General features: G+C 35.7%; 2 protein-coding genes across 2 annotated transcripts in view; both read right to left on the reverse strand.

Moving 5' to 3' along the window:
- Positions 1 to 2,294, reverse strand: part of LOC121386615 (contactin-2-like) — a 39,814-nt gene extending 37,520 nt beyond the window's left edge. The window contains exon 1 of the mRNA XM_041517573.1: positions 2,231 to 2,294. Within this exon, the coding sequence (XP_041373507.1) occupies positions 2,231 to 2,294 (64 nt within the window). The remainder of the gene's footprint in view (positions 1 to 2,230) is intronic.
- A 14,192-nt stretch (positions 2,295 to 16,486) lies between these two features.
- Positions 16,487 to 18,856, reverse strand: part of LOC121386616 (cystathionine beta-synthase-like) — a 53,791-nt gene continuing 51,421 nt past the window's right edge. Inside the window, exon 11 of the mRNA XM_041517574.1 lies at positions 16,487 to 17,279. Coding sequence (XP_041373508.1) covers positions 17,158 to 17,279 — 122 coding nt within the window. The 3' untranslated portion in view covers positions 16,487 to 17,157. The remainder of the gene's footprint in view (positions 17,280 to 18,856) is intronic.

The raw sequence follows: 18,856 nt of genomic DNA on the forward strand, positions 1-18,856 counted from the left end.
GCCTATACATACTTAATCCTAAAACACCTGAACTATGCGGTTCTGTGCTACATTGGTGGTTCAAATGTATTTATAAAAACTGATACAGTGTCATGTTTGTGTGTAGCAATCTTTGGAACTTGTCTTGCAAATAGCAACACGATAATGAACAAACTGTCCCCTAGCTGCCATGTATATATTGTTTAATACCACAAATAAAAATGTGTTAACTTATTACAAGGCTTCTAGATTGTGGTAGCCCCGCTCCCATGGCTAATATTATTCCCTGTTGGGCTAGTCAATAACTACTATTGCCATGCCCAATGGCTAGTGATTTTTTTTTTTTTTTTTTTTTTTTAAATTAATATGCTGCATAATTTAAGTGTATTTTGTAAATGTGACTATCCTGCCTCTTCCTCCCCTCAAATCTAAGGGTTTTTAAGTTCTGTCTCCCTCTTGACGTATAATAATAAAATATATCCAATTATTCCTATTTGTAAAATTGTATTTACTTAAAGTAGGGCTAGTGAAATTTTAATCATGGCTAGTACATTTTTAAAATCACTGATCCCATGGCTAGTGGATTTTTGTAACAATTCTAGCAGCACTGAGTTATGTGTATCTTCAAACAAAATATTTCTCCCTTGTTATTTCCGAAAGCTGATGATTAATAAATCGCAGGGCTTCTAGTTTATGGAAGCCCCCACTCCCATGGCTAGTGATATTCAATGTTGGGCTAGTAAATAACTACTATTTCCATGCCCGACGGCTAGTGGGGGAAAAAAAGGGTGGTCAAATGCTGCAGTTAAGTCTATTTTGTAAATATGAATATCCTGCCCCCCCCCCCCCCCCCCCTTTCCCAATCTAGGGTTTTTAAGCTCTATCTCCATTAGGTGACATATCCGATTATTCCTATTAGTAAAATTGTATTTACTTAAAGTTAATCATGGCTAGTAAAATGTTAAATCACTGATCCATGCATGGCTAGTGGATTTTTATAACAATTCTAGCAGCCCTGCCAGTTAAATGTATCTTTAAACAAAACATTTCTCCCTTCTTCCTTCCTTTCCATACTGATGACTTAACAGGGACATTCCTGAGTTTGCTGCATTGTTTAAGATGTTATCGACTAACAGAGACTTTTTAACGATTGTAATTACATATCAAACATATTTTTTTGCATAAAATATTAGTGGCTGTATCGTTCTAATATTTGTACTGGGTTAAATTTCATTTTATTTCCAAAAATATGAATCTTTAGTACATACGAAATTATTTTGAAGACAAAATCCAGTTTGGGCTTCTTACAAATATCAAGATGACCAGAAACACATTGAATATACAGACAATGATATTCTAAACAAAACAAAAAATTTTAACATGGAAGTTTAATTGTAGAACTATTTTATTAGTCGGAAACATCTTACAATGCAGCAAACTCAGGAATGTCCCTTTAATAATCGACATGCATGCTTTAATAGTGATGTCAAACAAAACAAACAGGTTGTGTTATGTCCTGTTGAATCATCGAGTACCGGCAACATGACAATTGATTGCGGGCAACACTTCAACTACATTGTGTAGCTTACAGCAAACAATACAATTTAAATGTGATCAGCTCCTGATAAGATTTTAACATCTTGTCTTCAGATGAAGGAAGGAAGGAAGGAAGGAAGGAAGGAAGGAAGGAAGGAAGGAAAGGAAAGAAGGAAGGAAGGAAGGAAGGAAGGAAGTCATGCCTTATGTGATCATCCCAACTCATTTGAAGTGTCCTTTTTTTCCTTCTTTTTTTTATCTTTTCTTGAAAACACCACAAACATTTAACTCAGAAACAAAAACATTTTGTTGGTTGTTGTTTTTTAAAGGGTTTTTTGGGGGGGAGGGGTGATGGCCGGGGGGACATTACAAACATGGATGATGAAGATGAGATGAATGGTGAAGCCGCAATATTTCCATTTCGGTATGGGACTACTTGACAGGGCCGTGCTCCACATTTGCTGTCAGTTGAGCTATCTCGGTATCACCCAAGCTCGGGGTACACGGAACCTGCAGTGCATGCCGGGTAATCATCCCCCATGTGGGGTCATACACTCGGCAGACCCATAATCACACCCATGAAGTGGGTGAAACTCGGTGTATGTGGCCTTACACCTCCCCATTGAACCTAGCGGTACACTCCCTCTGGGTTGGAGCCGGTACTGGCATAACAAATCCCCCATTGCCTCAGGTGGGATATGAACCCAGTACCCACCAGCTTCAAGTCCAATGGCATAACCATTAAACCATCGAGGCCAGTTTGAAGTGCCCTTTTTCATTTTTACTCTGGGTTTTTTAATTATCATCCACAGTATACACAGTGTTTTATTTCTAAAATTGGACCCAATAACCACAGCTTTTGACTTTGGGAATTTTAGCGGTGTTTTACAAACAATTGGAAATATTCAGTTTTATTTCAAAAACATTTTATTAAGCCAAGTTAGAATAAAAAAAAATAATACTATACATGTAGTTGTATTTATTCAAATTAATATATCTACTTTGCACTAAAAATCGTAATAATGGAAGGTGTTATTGTCAAGTTTTCAATATATGTCTTTTAACAAAATAAAGGGAATTATTTACATTCAAATTGGACATATTTTACTCCACATTTGGGAATAAAAATGACATAGCCTTTGACGAATGGTGGGGAATGGTGCCAACGGAAGAAAGTGTTTTATTTAACGATGCACTCAACACATTTTATTTATGGTTATATGGCGTCAGACATATGGTCAAGGACCACACAGATATTGAGAGAGGAAACCCGCTGTCGCCACATCATGAGCTACTCTTTTTGATTAGCAGCAAGGGATCTTTTATATACATCATTCCACAGACAGGATAGCAAATACCACAGCCTTTGATATACCAGTTGTGGTGCACTGGAGGGAATGGTGACGATTATCTGTTTAAAAACATAGGTAATAATTAAAACCCAGATATTTAAAAAGTATCTCTGAGTGTGCTCATATCTTTATTTCAAAACTTTCAGGGCAGCATGCATGTCCCTGAACCCCCTAAAAATTGAGTACTCAATCACTCTGTTCATTGCCAAATTAGCCATTTGCTCATTTTTATATAATGGCTACAACATTTACGTTTTTGGCTGTCATCACTTCATGGGCTACTCTTTTCGATTAGTAACAAGGGATCTTTTATATGCACAGCCTTTGTTACACCAGTTGTAGAGCACTGGCTGGAACGAGAATTAGCCCAATAATTGGGCCACGGACGGGGATTGATCCTAGACCGATCACGCATTGAGCGAACACTTTACCACTGGGCTACAGCCTGCCCCCTTGTTCCAGTCACTGAGTGTGAGCCCTAAATTGACATATATTGTTCCCTTTGGGAGCTCAGATCATTTGACTTCGACAAATTCACATTGCTCTTTTTAGAATTTTATGCACCTCCCCTCTCCCACCACAACCTCCAACTTATAAAATCCTAGAACCATCCCTAAATTCTGTGACATTTTAATGGAAGCTTATGGACAGAACTTGTACATTATAAACTAAACATCAAAGACAAGGTTCGAATTTCACCACGGTACCAACGGCAATTGCCCTTACCATTAGTGCCCTCGTTACTTGGCGTTATGCCCCTAAAATCTTACGGTGTTGACGGCAAGAAAAATGCTACGCTGCCTTACCTGGTTTGCCACTGAGCCTTCCGGTATATTTGTTTTCTTAAGATCCAGCATTTTATTATTTAAAAATGACACAAAATGTAACACGAAAAGTCACATCTAGCAAAGTCGGACATAAAGTGACAGGTCAGTTACCCCAGGATGTAAAACATAATGTGCTAAAATGCCCATAAAAATAACGTTATTTACAGCAGTTTAAGTTGACAACATTTATAAATATATTCTTTGTGACTTTACACATTTGTGATTTTAAATATCATATTAACCAATATATCTTTTTCGACTTGGCAAGATGATTGGGACTTTGTGGTCACGAACATGTTTCATTCTGTCAAGCCAGTCCTGAGAGTGGCAGTCGTCCTACAGGCGGTGCAGGAAGGATGAAGTAGTCTTGTGTTGTGTCCACATATTTGACACATTCATTTATTTTAACCCTCTAGTACCCTAATACTCAAAATAAATGCCAAAAAATTTCATATTCATTCAACTGACAGGTATTAGTGTACATTAAACACTTCCATGTTGATTTTTGAAGTTTCATAAATTTGTATATATATACGTTTAATAATGTAGCATATCTGCTACATTGGGCATTTAAGGAAAATGTAGCATACTACATGTTACTATTATGGCATATATCTGTATCAAAAATAAACATAAAGAGTTGTCTCAGAAACTGGATACAAAATAAGTTGCCTTTGTGCCCTTCTTTTGAAGGAAAAGTTTGCTTATGTGCCCCTCCAACTTGCCTTAGTGCCCTAATTTAATTTGGCCCCTGCAAAAGCTGTGGGATGTGCAATCCTGTTTGTGGGGTGGTCAGGGTTTTTGCCAGAGAGTATGGTATGGTGCCATACCCAGATTTTTTGGCAGATTTGTTTTTAAAAATTAACCTTTTGACAAAATTAATTACTCTTATCATTAATGTATGATTTTCTTAACCATCAACCTAAACTTAACTCATTTTCTTTCTGGGGGAGGCCTCCCATACCCTATGTTGACTGTGGTGGCATTCAATTCCACTGTGCCATACCCAGAAATTTCTTTCTGGCAGAAACACTGGTGGTGCACATAAAACGATCCCTTGCTGCATTAGGAAAAATGTGGCAGGTTGTCTCTGATGTTAGAATTACCAAATATTTGACATCCAATAGCCGATGATTAATTAATCAATAAGCTCCAGTGCAGGGTTTCTGCCAGAGGGTAAAACTGGTATGGTGCCATACCCAAAAAAAATTTGCATATTTTTTTTTTAAGTTAACCTTTTGACAAAATTAATTACTCTTATCGTTACTGTATGATTTTTTTTATCCCTAACCCTAAACTTAACCCATTTTCTTTCTGGGGGAGCCCCCACCCCCATGCACATACCCCCTGTTGACTGGTTACAACTTATAATTTTACATAGTAGCCTAGTTCATCAAGATTAACTTTGGCTACAAGTGCAAGCACTACCAAAGTGCAAGCACTACCAAAGTGCTTGCACTTGTAGCCAAAGTTAATCTTGATGAACTAATAGTAGCCATACCCAAACATTTCTTTCTGGCAGGAACACTACAGTAGTTCGTTATACAAAACCAACTTCTAAACTAAAAATACATGTACAATATATGGTGGCAACTCTGTACTGTAATTAACTCCCGACCACTCAACTGCCAATTCACGAAGCACTAAAAGTATAATAGCCGGGAGTTACCAACGGCCGAAGCCATGGAAGTTACAGGCCTACCGGATTAAAGTGTGTCACGATATTACGTAAACCGAAAACGACGCTTTGAGTTCATTCAACATTGTTTATCGTTTTAAAGTCTGACATACACCATAGACAAGCTACTTACCACACAGATATGTTAGATAGGTAATTAATCCAATATGCAACTTAAAATACAGCATGTCTTCGCTGATTAAAACTATAAAAAAAAATCCTAGTGTTCTAAACAGCTACAAATCTTGTGCACGACTCTTTACAAACTTGCTTCCGGGTGTAAACACGTTGATCCGACCAATGTTCGGTGATCTTCGGCTGTGTTCGTACATTTAAAGGTCACGCTGCTTAGTTAGACTTAGTTAGGGACCATTTCAAGACTCTAATGGCCAAGGACGGCTCTTGTGCCCATGACAGGCGTGCGCTACAACAGCTTGTTCTGAATGTGCACGTAAAACCCTATGACATGACATGACAAGACTCTAATTAGAACTACACTTGTTGGCTTGATGTAAGATTTTGAGGAAGATTGGGATTTTTTTGAGTGAAAATTAACTTTGCATGTAGCTGCTTAATTAAATGATCAAAATCAACTACCGCTTTAAAGGTCCCATGTCAAGGTAACAGGTCGTTTCGCCCTTATTACCAGTTCACCCGAGTTGTTTTGAACAGGGTTGATTCGTACCTCTAACCGAGTCGTTTCGCCCCATGTTTCGATTCGCACTCATTTTTATTTTATTAATAAAATACATTGATTTGTCCTATATCCATTGATTTTTAGATGTCACACATTGCGTGTTTATATTTACAGATAAAAATAATATTATAATTTTGTTTATTTCCAGTATCATTTACTCAAGCCATATACATGAAATACGTACAGGCCTTAGATAATATACAGACATTGTATTCACATTAATAATTAATTTATGAACAGTCACACTGCATACTATTGATGTGCTGTGGTTTCTTATTAAATATACTACATACCCAGCTGAGGTTAAAACGCCGAGTACGGTATGTTGATTTCGCCTAGCTTCAGCTGACAGAAAGTAAACAGCTGATAAAGCATTAATATCCAAAGACAGAAAATTACCTAATATTTGGTAATGAATAATGAATAAACAGAAGAAAAAAATACTTCAAAACTATAATAAATATATTTATTATGTGGGGCGAAACGACTCAGTACTAATAAGATTTAGGGCGAACCAATCCTGGGTGAATAGGACTAAGGGTGAAACAACGCAGAGTTCGAAATGGTTTTAGGGCGAAACGACCCGGATCCCATGTCAAAGTTGAAACTACCATATTTCCGTGTTGGGGGGGGGGGGGGGTCTCCATTTATTTGTAATAAATAACAACAAATTAATCGATCCCAGGCATAACCTTTCCATAATAAACACTACAGTAATAATTTTTAAAAGTCTTGCATTGGACAAGAAGGGTTTCCCCAAAATAATATGTAACTAAATCTTTGTTCTTTTGTCAGTTGACCGCAAAGAATTCTGAGTAAATTTAGTGTTTGAATTAGTACGCATAAAACATTGACGTCACTAGTTTGTTTGTTTGTTTGAAACATGTTTTATTGCATATAATATATAAAAGGATTGGGAACAAGTTATCCAACTTACGAGGCCCTCTCCTAATTACAAATATTATAACATTATTATAGGCGACTACTATTACTACAAATATTTGAAACAAAGTAAATACACAAAACATCAAGCAAGACAAATTAACAGTGCAGATAAAGGGTAAACCGGAAGAAAGACTACAATACATATTCAGAACAAAGTTAATACATAAAATATCAAGCAAAATAGATTTGTAGTGTAAATAAAGTGCCAAAGAAAAGAAAAATGGAGAAACTAAAGTAGTTTATTTTACTAATCAGACGGCGCGGCTTTGACGTGGGATAGTCGATAAGTTCCGCACATTTTGATGTACTTTTATCGAGCCATAATTTATTTATCTAATCATTTATTAAACCATATTTTATTTGTTGAATCTTTCTGTTTGTTTAATGTATTTTTGAACATAATGAAATATTTGCTTGTTTGTGTCGTCACTTAAAGGGACATTCCTACGTTTGTTGCAATTTTAAAGATGTTATCGACTAACAGAGACTTTTTAACGATTGTAATTACATATCAAATATATTTTGATGCATAAAATATTAGTGGCTGTATATTAAACGTGTTTCTGATCGTTCTAATATTTGTACTAGGTTAAATTTCATTTTATTTCCAAAAATTTAAAACAAATTCACATACGAAATTATTTGAAGACAAAATCCATTTTGGGCTTCTTACAAATATTATGACGACCAGAAACACATTGAATATACAGACACTGATATTCTAAACCAGAAAACATATTTAATATGCAAGTTGAATCGTAGAAATATTTTATTAGTCGGAAACATCTTACAATGCAGCAAACTCAGGAATGTCCCTTTAAGTATTTTAACCATAGTACATAATTTTTTATTTGTTTTTTTAAAGTTTTGCCTTTCGATGTTCAGAAACCAGTTTCTAAGTATAGAGCATTTCGTGATGCAAATAAAGGTAGACCTGTTATTAATCTTGCAACTTTTTCTAGATGTTCCTCGTCTAAAACAGAGCATCCGTCCCACACTTCAGATGCATATTCCAGTACTGGACATATAAACGGTGTATATATTTGCATCAATGTTTGTCGATCTAGAGAATACTTGTATTTCTTCAACACAGAATCCATAGATGAAGCCGATTTACATATGTTTTGAATATGATTTTTCCATTTCCCATTGTTTGTAAACGTTAAACCTATAGATATTTCTGTATTTGCGTTAAATCAATAGGCGTGTTAACAAAATATAAATTAATTGGAAGAGGATCATTGTATTTTTTTGAGAATACAACTGCGCTGGTTTTGTCAGGATTAAACGTGACAAGCCACTAAGATGACCAGTTATGGAGTTTCTGTAAATTTTCGTTAAGATTAGATTCTATAATGGTTAAGTCATTTGATGAAGATGTTAAACTAGTATCATCGGCAAAGAGTCTTAGTTACACAATTCAGCTCATCGGCAATGTCATTAACGTAAACTAAAAATAGGAACGGACCGAGTACTGAGCCTTGAGGTATTCCAACCATTAGTGTACTATAATTGGACAAGGTACCATTAACAAAAACCCTTTGCTATCTACTTGATATATAGTTTGGTATCCAATCAAGAAATCGACCTGTTATATCGTAACGCTCCAACTTATATAAATTAACCCTTTATGCCATACTTTGTCAAAGACTTTAGATATGTCACAGAAAACTGCACAGAAATGTTCCTTGTTATCTAGTGATTTACATATTTCTGTGTGCAATTCTATTAATTGGTATAAAGCACTGTGGCTAGGGCGGTAAGCGCAATGTAATTTATAAAATGTAAAAAAGTTATAAAGATGCTTAAAAACAATCCTTTCAAATATTTTTCCGATACAGCTAATCAGTATTATTGGTCTGTAATTTGAAGGATGGCTTCTGTCTCCTTTTTTAAATAATGGTTTTACATGAGCTAATTTCCACTGCGAAGGGAAAGTGGATGAATGAATTGATTTATTGAATAATAAGTGGAGTGGATATCCTATAGAGTTTACAATGTATTTTAATAGTTTGTGGCTAAAGTCGTCAGGACCACACATGCTTTATTCGGTGGTAACGATTTAATTATGTCAACTATTTCTTGAATAGTTACATCGAATGATTCTAATTGATTCATACATCGTAACTAAAAAAAAAATGGAAGTATTTTATTAGCATCACCAACCGAGGAAATTGATGTGAAATATTCGTTTAATACTTCCGCTTTATTAAAATCAGTAAATGATAGAGATTGATTGTCTTTGGGGTTGATCAGTGGGGGTATAATAGTATGTTGTTTTGTTGATTTTACTAATAGTTTCATATATTGCCAATAAGTTGTTTTATTTGCTAAGCATAATAGGCCTACTGTTAATTTATTATTTAATGAATTGGTAAATTCCTCTTTGGCTACCGGCCTCGGTGGCGTCGTGGCAGGCCATCGGTCTACAGGCTGGTAGGTACTGGGTTCGGATCCCAGTCGAGGCATGGGATTTGTAATCGAGATACCGACTCCAAACCCTGAGTGAGTGCTCCGCAAGGCTCAGTGGGTAGGTGTAAACCACTTGCACCGACCAGTGATCCATAACTGGTTCAACAAAGGCCATGGTTTGTGCTATCCTGCCTGTGGGAAGCGCAAATAAAAGATCCCTTGCTGCCTGTCGTAAAAAAGAGTAGCCTATGTGGCGACAGCGGGTTTCCTCTAAAAACAGTGTCAGAATGACCATATGTTTGACGTCCAATAGCCGATGATAAGATAAAAAAATCAATGTGCTCTAGCGGCGTCGTTAAATAAAACAAACTTTACTTTACTTCCTCTTTGGCTATTTTGTTTATGTTATTTACTTATGTGCTCCGGTGATTTCGTTAAACAAAAATAACTTTTAACTTAAAGGGACAGACCCTAGTTTCAGCCCATGAAAATTAACAATAAGTTTAGTTAATCTACAAACCTGTAACACATTTGGATAAAGTTACAATAGAGTGAAACACAAATCTGTGACTTTGAAATAGTGAAATACCCTCGAAAAATAGACTAAACCTGGACTCCATAACTGTTACCTCTCAGACGCACGTGCGTTTTTAAAAATATGATAAATGCATTTTATTAAAAACACCAGGGTGACCAAAAACACTCTGAATGTACGGAAATGGATAATCTAAACAATAAAATCTAAATAAAATTAGAATTTCAGTTATCAAAAACGGCTGATAAAGTAAAAAAAATATACCTTAGTGTTTAAAAACTAGAGTATGTCCCTTTAACTCGACTGGTATGTCCTCAATTTACTAGATTATATTATGATAAATTACCTTTCCCATAAAGGTATTGACTCCAGTTATTAGGCACTGTAAATTATGGTCGACAATCACGACGTGTTTTCATAACGTGGTCGTGTGGTTGTGAAGAGACATAATGGCCCCATTTCACTAAACTTTGTAAGTTTACGTCTGCTACTAGCAGTTATACCGGGCGTGCGTTTGCGCGTGTTTGACATCAATTTCATGCAGAAAATTACATCACCACGGAAGCTGGAGTATTTTAAAGACAAAAGAAAATGAAATATGTGTTCTTATTACATAACATTTAGTGAAATATCTTAAACTATCAGTGAAATAAAAGTGCTATTAAAGTGACGATAACACATTTTAGAGTGAAAATTTCACTATTTCACTCTAAAATATGTTATCGTCACTGTAGAAAATGTTATCTTCACTGTAAGAAAGCGGGACTAATTTGCTAGTGTCATTTTAAAAATAAAAGTAAATTGCCAAAAGTTATATAATAAATATGATAAATATCTCGTGAAGTTTGCACTCATATCACACTCGTCGCGCAAGCGCGATTCGTGAAATAGATTGCAAACTTCACTCGGTAAGATATAAATCATATTTGACAAAAAACATGAAATATCCTCTATTTTCTAACTATGTTTGTTGAACTATAATAGTAATACGAATTGTGGTTTAGTCGTGGATTTACGTTTACGTGCAAAAGTAGGTTTACGATGTTGTGTGGTACTGGCCCCTGGATATCTAGTGTTTGACCTGTGAATATTATATTAAGACTACTTTTCTCGTTAAAGGGACATACTCTAGTTTTTAAACACTAAGGCAGATTTTGGACTATTATAGCCGTTTTGACAACTGTTAAAATCATACTTTTCTTAGATTTTATGGTTTAGATTATCAGTTTCCATACATTCGAAGTTTTTTTGGTCATCCTGGTGTTTTTAATATCACAAAATGCATTTCTCATATTTTTAAAAATGCATGTGCGTCTGAAAAGTAACAGTTATGGAGTCGAGTTTTGGTCTATTTTTAGAGGTTATTTTACCATTTCAAAGTCACAGACTCATGTTTCACTCAATTGTAACTTTATCCAAATGTGTTACAGGTTTGTAGATTAGAAAGAAAGAAATGTTTTATTTAACGATGCACTCAACACATTTTATTTACGGTTATATGGCGTCAGACATATGGTTAAGGACCACGCAGCTTTTGAGAGAAAACCCGCTGTCGCCACTACATGGACTATTCTTTCCGATTAGCAGCAAGGGATCTCTTATTTGGGCTTCCCACAGGCAGGATAGCACAAACCATGGCCTTTGTTGAACCAGTTATGGATCACTGGTCGGTGCAAGTGGTTTACACCTACCCACTGAGCCTTGCGGAGCAATCGCTCAGGGTTTGGAGTCGGTATCTGGATAAAAAATCCCATGCCTTAACTGGGATCCGAACCCATTACCTACCAGCCTGTAGAACAATGGCCTAACCACGACACCACGGTTTGTTGATTAATTAACTTAGTGTTGATTTTCACGGGTTGAAACTAGAGTATGTCCCTTTAATGGGGAAAATGTAATATATAATATAATCAGCTGGGTGTTCCATGAACATTTGGTCGGAACGGGGTATTTTAAATAGTTTGTTTTGTTTAACGAAACCACTAGAGCACATTGATTTATTAATCATTGGCTATTGGATATCAAGCATATTTTGACACAGTTATGAAGAGAAAAACCGCTACATTTTTTTCCATTAGTAGCAAGGGATCTTTTATATGCACCACTCCACATACAGGATAGCACATACCACGGCCTTTGATATACCAGTCGTGGTGCACTGGCTGGTACAAGAAATAGCCCAATAGGCCCACCGACAGGAATCGATCCCAAACCGACTGCACATCAATCGACCACTTTACCACTGGGCTACGTCCCACCCGGGTCGATCCAAAACCTACCACGCATCAGTCGACCACTTTACCACTGGGCTACGTCTCACCCGGGTCGATCAAAACCTACCACGCATCAGTCGACCACTTTACCACTGGGCTACGTCCCACCCGGGTCGATCCAAAACCTACCACGCATCAGTCGACCACTTTACCACTGGGCTACGTCCCACCCGGGTCGATCCAAAACCTACCACGCATCAGTCGACCACTTTACCACTGGGCTACGTCCCACCCGGGTCGATCCAAAACCTACCACGCATCAGTCGACCACTTTACCACTGGGCTACGTCCCACCCGGGTCGATCCAAAACCTACCACGGATCAGTCGACCACTTTACCACTGGGCTACGTCCCACCCGGGTCGATCCAAAACCTACCACGCATCAGTCGACCACTTTACCACTGGGCTACGTCCCACCCGGGTCGATCCAAAACCTACCACGCATCAGTCGACCACTTTACCACTGGGCTACGTCCCACCCGGGTCGATCCAAAACCTACCACGCATCAGTCGACCACATTACCACTGGGCTACGTCTCACCCGGGTCGATCCAAAACCTACCACGCATCAGTCGACCACATTACCACTGGGCTACGTCCCACCCGGGTCGATCCAAAACCTACCACGCATCAGTCGACCACATTACCACTGGGCTACGTCCCACCCGGGTCGATCCAAAACCTACCACGCATCAGTCGACCACTTTACCACTGGGCTACGTCCCACCCGGGTCGATCCAAAACCTACCACGCATCAGTCGACCACTTTACCACTGGGCTACGTCCCACCCGGGTCGATCCAAAACCTACCACGCATCAGTCGACCACTTTACCACTGGGCTACGTCTCACCCGGGTCGATCCAAAACCTACCACGCATCAATCGACCACTTTACCACTGGGCTACATCCCACCCCTATTTTAAATAGATGATTAATTATAACAAAGGCCGTGGTATGTGCTATCCTGTCTGGAATGGTGCATATAAAAGATCCCTTGCTACTAATGGAAAAATGTAGCCGGTTTCCTCTCTAAGACTCACTCCAGCCAGTGCCCCACAACTGGTTTAACCATGCCCTTGGTATGTACTATCCTGTCTGTGGGATGGTGCATACAAAAGATCCCTAGCTGCTAATCGAAAAGAGTAGCCCATGAAGTGGCGACAGCAGGTTTCCCTTCTCAATATCTGTGTGGTCCTTAACCATACGTCTCACGCCATATAACCATAAATACAATGTGTTGAGTGCGTTGTTAAATAAAATATTTCCTTCCTTCCTTCCTTCCTTCCTTCCTTCCTCTCTAAGACTATGACTGACAAAATGTCCACGTTTGACATCAAATAGCCGACAATTAATAAATCAATATGCTCTAGTGGTGTTGTTGAACAAAACAAACTTTTTTTGGTGATTATTGGGCACTAGGTCTGAAAAATTAATTGCTTTTCAAAGGCCGCCAGTTTGAGTCCAGAAACAAAGAGTCATTTTGTTTAAAGATTACTTATATGTACTTGACGGCTCACACTGTACATTGCCAAATTAGACAATTGCTACTTTTTAAACAAAGTGGCTACAATATTTAGTCTTTGTTTCAGGGGTAGCATTAAGGATTTTTTCCCAGGAGTCAATTTTTTTCCAGTGGACTCATTTGCTCTTGAATTGGCTCATTTCCATGAGTCCATTCTCAAAATCCATGAGTCCATATTATTATATAATACCCTTTATTTTGGTACTAAACACTATATGTTTATCTTTGAAAATAAAAAAAATTTGGAAAGTAGATCACAAGGACTAGAATGTTATTCAGTTTCAAATTCCCTTTATATTGACACCAAATTTGATAAAGCATTGATTTGACACACACACACACACACACACACCAACACCACCACTATCCCCAGGATACGAATCCCTACCCCAGGGCCAGGGATAAGAATACACAGAGGCAAGGAAATGTGTAACTCCTGTGTCACCATTTCAGAAAACATTTGAGATATAAAGAAAAAATAATAATTTGCTTCTTTCTATAGTGTGATGGATTGTGTTTATTCTATAGTGTGATGGATTGTGTGTTTATTTCTATAGTATGATGAATTGTTTATTTCCATAGTGTGATGGATTGTGTTTATTCTATAGTGTGATGGATTGTGTGTTTATTTCTGTTGTGTGATGAATTGTGCTTATTTCTATAGTGTGATGAATTGTGTTTATTTCCATAGTGTGATGGATTGTGTTTATTCTATAGTGTGATAGATTGTTTATTCTATAGTGTGATGGATTGTGTGTTTATTTCTGTTGTGTGATGGATTGTGTTTATTTCTATAGTGTGATGTATTGTGTTTAATTCTATAGTGTGATGGATTGTGTGTGTATTTTATAGTGTGATGGATTGTGTGTTTAATTCTATAGTGTGATGGATTGTATTTATTTTATAGTGTGTTGGATTGTGTGCTTATTTTAGTGTGATGGATTGTGTTTATTTTATAGTGTGATGGATTGTGTGCTTATTTCTATAGTGTGATAGATTGTTTATTTCTATAGTGTGAATGATTGTGTGTTTATTTCTTTAGTGTGATGGATTGTTTATTTTATAGTGTGATGGATTGTGTTTATTCTATAGTGTGATGGATTGTGTTTATTTTATAGTGTGATGGATTGTTTAATTCTAGTGTGATGGATTGTGTGCTTATTTGTATAGTGTGATGGATTGTGTGCTTATTTGTATAGTGTGATGGATTGTGTGTTTATTTCTATAGTGTGATGGATTGTGTGTTTAATTCTATAGTGTGATGGATTGTGTTTATTTTATAGTAATAATAAAAAAATAAAAAATAAAATTCTTTATTTTCAAAGGGTAAACACATTCAGTACAAGGTGACTGGTCTCCCATGAGGCCCTCTCTATATATATGATATTATACATACATACATTCAAAGAAACAACAGCAACATACATGTAATATGTATAGCATGAGGAACAATAGCACATATTATGAATATTTAAACAATATTTAAATCATTTTGTTAAGAAACTTGAGTCAGTCATAACTCAATACATCATAATTATTTTAACAAACACATCAAAATCAACAACAAAGGTATATCTTAAAATTTATTATTATTTGAATAGTGCTTAAAATAACTGAGGCGAGGATTGAGAATATTTTATCTTTGAAGGTAGTGTGTTCCACAGTTTAGCTCCCCTGCATGAAAAACTATGGCGATAAAATTCTGTTCTTGGTTTTAATTCATAAAGATGACTGCCGAGTTGACCTCAGATTTAAGGCGTGAATTTCTAAAGTTGTTTGAAACATTGTTTCTGGATATGATGGAGTTAGTTTGTATATATAAATAGTGTGATGGATTGTGTGTTTATTTCTATAGTGTGATGGATTGTGTGTTTATTTCTAGTGTGATGGATTTTGTTTATTTTACAGTGTGATGGATTTTGTTTATTCTATAGTGTGATGGATTTTGTTTATTCTATAGTGTGATGGATTGTGTTTATTCTATAGTGTGATGGATTGTGTGCTTAATTCTATAATGTGATGGATTGTTTATTTTATAGTGTGATGGATTGTGTGCTTAATTCTAGTGTGATGGATTGTGTTTATTTTATAGTGTGATGGATTGTGTGCTTAATTCTAGTGTGATGGATTGTATTTATTTTATAGTGTGTTGGATTGTGTGCTTATTTCTATAGTGTGATGGATTGTTTATTTCTATAGTGTGAATGATTGTGTTTATTCTATAGTGTGATGGATTATGTTTAATTCTAGTGTGATGGATTGTGTGCTTATTTGTATAGTGTGATGGATTGTGTGCTTATTTGTATAGTGTGATGGATTGTGTGTTTATTTGTATAGTGTGATGGATTGTGTTTATTTTATAGTGTGATGGATTGTGTTTATTTTATAGTAATAATAATAATAATAATAATAATAATAAAATTCTTTATTTTCAAAGGGTAAACACATTCAGTACAAGGTGACTGGTCTCCCACGAGGCCCTCTCTAATCTATACATGATATTATACATACATACATTCAAAGAAACAACAGCAACATACATGTAATATGTATAGCATGAGGAACAATAGCACATATTATGAATATTTAAATAATATTTAAATCATTTTGTTAAGAAACTTGAGTCAGTGATAACTCAATACATCATAATTATTTTAACAAACACATCAAAATCAACAACAAAGGTATATCTTAAAATTTATTATTATTTGAATAGTGCTTAAAATAACTGAGGCGAGGATTGAGAATATTTTATCTTTGAAGGTAGTGTGTTCCACAGTTTAGCTCCCCTGCATGAAAAACTATATGGCGATAAAATTCTGTTCTTGGTTTTAATTCAATAAGATGACTATGCTGAGTTGACCTCAGATTTAAGGAGTGAATTTCTGAAGTTGTTTGAAACATTGTTTCTAGATATGATGGGAGTTAGTTTGTATATATAAATAGTGTGATAGAGAGTGTCCAGTTTAGAGGAGTTTCCCTGTACTTGATATAACCTCTCAAAACCGGAATTCCCTCAAAACCGGACCCTCTGTAAACTGGAATTCTCTCAAAACCGGACCCTCTGTAAACCGGAATTCTCTTAAAAGCCAGACGTTTTTCGCAGCACCTTTTTAAATATCTGTACTATAGAGAACCTCTCTAAACTGGATACCTCTTAAAACTGGACTTTTTAAGCACTAAAAAAAGTCACATGATTGGGCTTTTAATAAAGACAAAAAACAGACTCAGACTCAAAAAACAAACTCAAAAACAACAACAACAGAACAAACAACTTTCACTGACTGAAAAACCTGTTATAATATGGCTACCGACTGCTTACAGCTATGTTGGAGTACAGGTACATGCGCTAAATGTCTTCACCGAGAGAAAATCATAAAGAAAAGTGTGAAAGTATTTTCACTTTGGCGACATCGAACGGTCCTCCAGTTCTTGGTTAGCCATGATGTAGTTGAGAAGATCAATTCTTGTCGCAATCCCAAAAATCATCTGTTTGTCTGTCATTGTACTCTTACCAGAATCTACTTAATAAAGAAAAAAAAAACCCACTCAATATTGATAGACAGAAATGTTTTATTTAACGACAACACAGATATTGAGATAGAAATGTTTTATATAACGACCACACAGATATTGATAGACAAAAATGTTTTACATAACGACCACACAGATATTGATAGACAGAAATGTTTTATTTAACGACCACACAGATATTGATAGACAGAAATGTTTTATTTAATGACCACACAGATATTGATAGACAGAAATGTTTTATTTAACGACAACACAGATATTGATAGACAGAAATGTTTTATTTAACGACAACACAGATATTGATAGACAGAAATGTTTTACATAACGACAACACAGATATTGATAGACAGAAATGTTTTACATAACGACAACACAGATATTGATAGACAGAAATGTTTTATTTAACGACAACACAGATATTGATAGACAGAATTGTTTTACATAACGACCACACAGATATTGATAGACAGAAATGTTTTACATAACGACAACACAGATATTGATAGACAGAAATGTTTTACATAACGACCACACAGATATTGATAGACAGAAATGTTTTACATAACGACAACACAGATATTGATAGACAGAAATGTTTTATTTAACGACCACACAGATATTGATAGACAGAAATGTTTTACATAACGACCACACAGATATTGATAGACAGAAATGTTTTATTTAACGACAACACAGATATATTGATAGAGAGAAATGTTTTACATAACGACAACACAGATATTGATAGACAGAAATGTTTTATTTAACGACCACACAGATATTCATAGACAGAAATGTTTTACATAACGACCACACAGATATTGATAGACAGAAATGTTTTATTTAACGACCCAACAGATATTGATAGACAGAAATGTTTTATTTAACGACAACACAGATATTGATAGACAGAAATGTTTTATTTAACGACCACACAGATATTGATAGACAGAAATGTTTTACATAACGACCACACAGATATTGATAGACAGAAATGTTTTATTTAATGACAACACAGATATTGATAGACAGAAATGTTTTATTTAACGACAACACAGATATTGATAGACAGAAATGTTTTATTTAATGACCACACAGATATTGATAGACAGAAATGTTTTATTTAATGACCACACAGATATTGATAGACAGAAATGTTTTATTTAATGACCACACAGATATTGATAGACAGAAATGTTTTATTTAACGACAACACAGATATTGATAGACAGAAATGTTTTATTTAATGACCACACAGATATTGATAGACAGAAATGTTTTATTTAACGACAACACAGATATTGATAGACAGAAATGTTTTACATAACGACCACACAGATATTGATAGACAGAAACGTTTTATTTAACGACCACACAGATATTGATAGACAGAAACGTTTTATTTAACGACCACACAGATATTGATAGACAGAAATGTTTTACATAACGACAACACAGATATTGATAGACAGAAATGTTTTATTTAACGACAACACAGATATTGATAGACAGAAATGTTTTACATAACGACCACACAGATATTGATAGACAGAAACGTTTTATT

This window comes from Gigantopelta aegis, chromosome 12, assembly GCF_016097555.1.
Source record: "Gigantopelta aegis isolate Gae_Host chromosome 12, Gae_host_genome, whole genome shotgun sequence".
Taxonomy (NCBI): domain Eukaryota; kingdom Metazoa; phylum Mollusca; class Gastropoda; order Neomphalida; family Peltospiridae; genus Gigantopelta; species Gigantopelta aegis.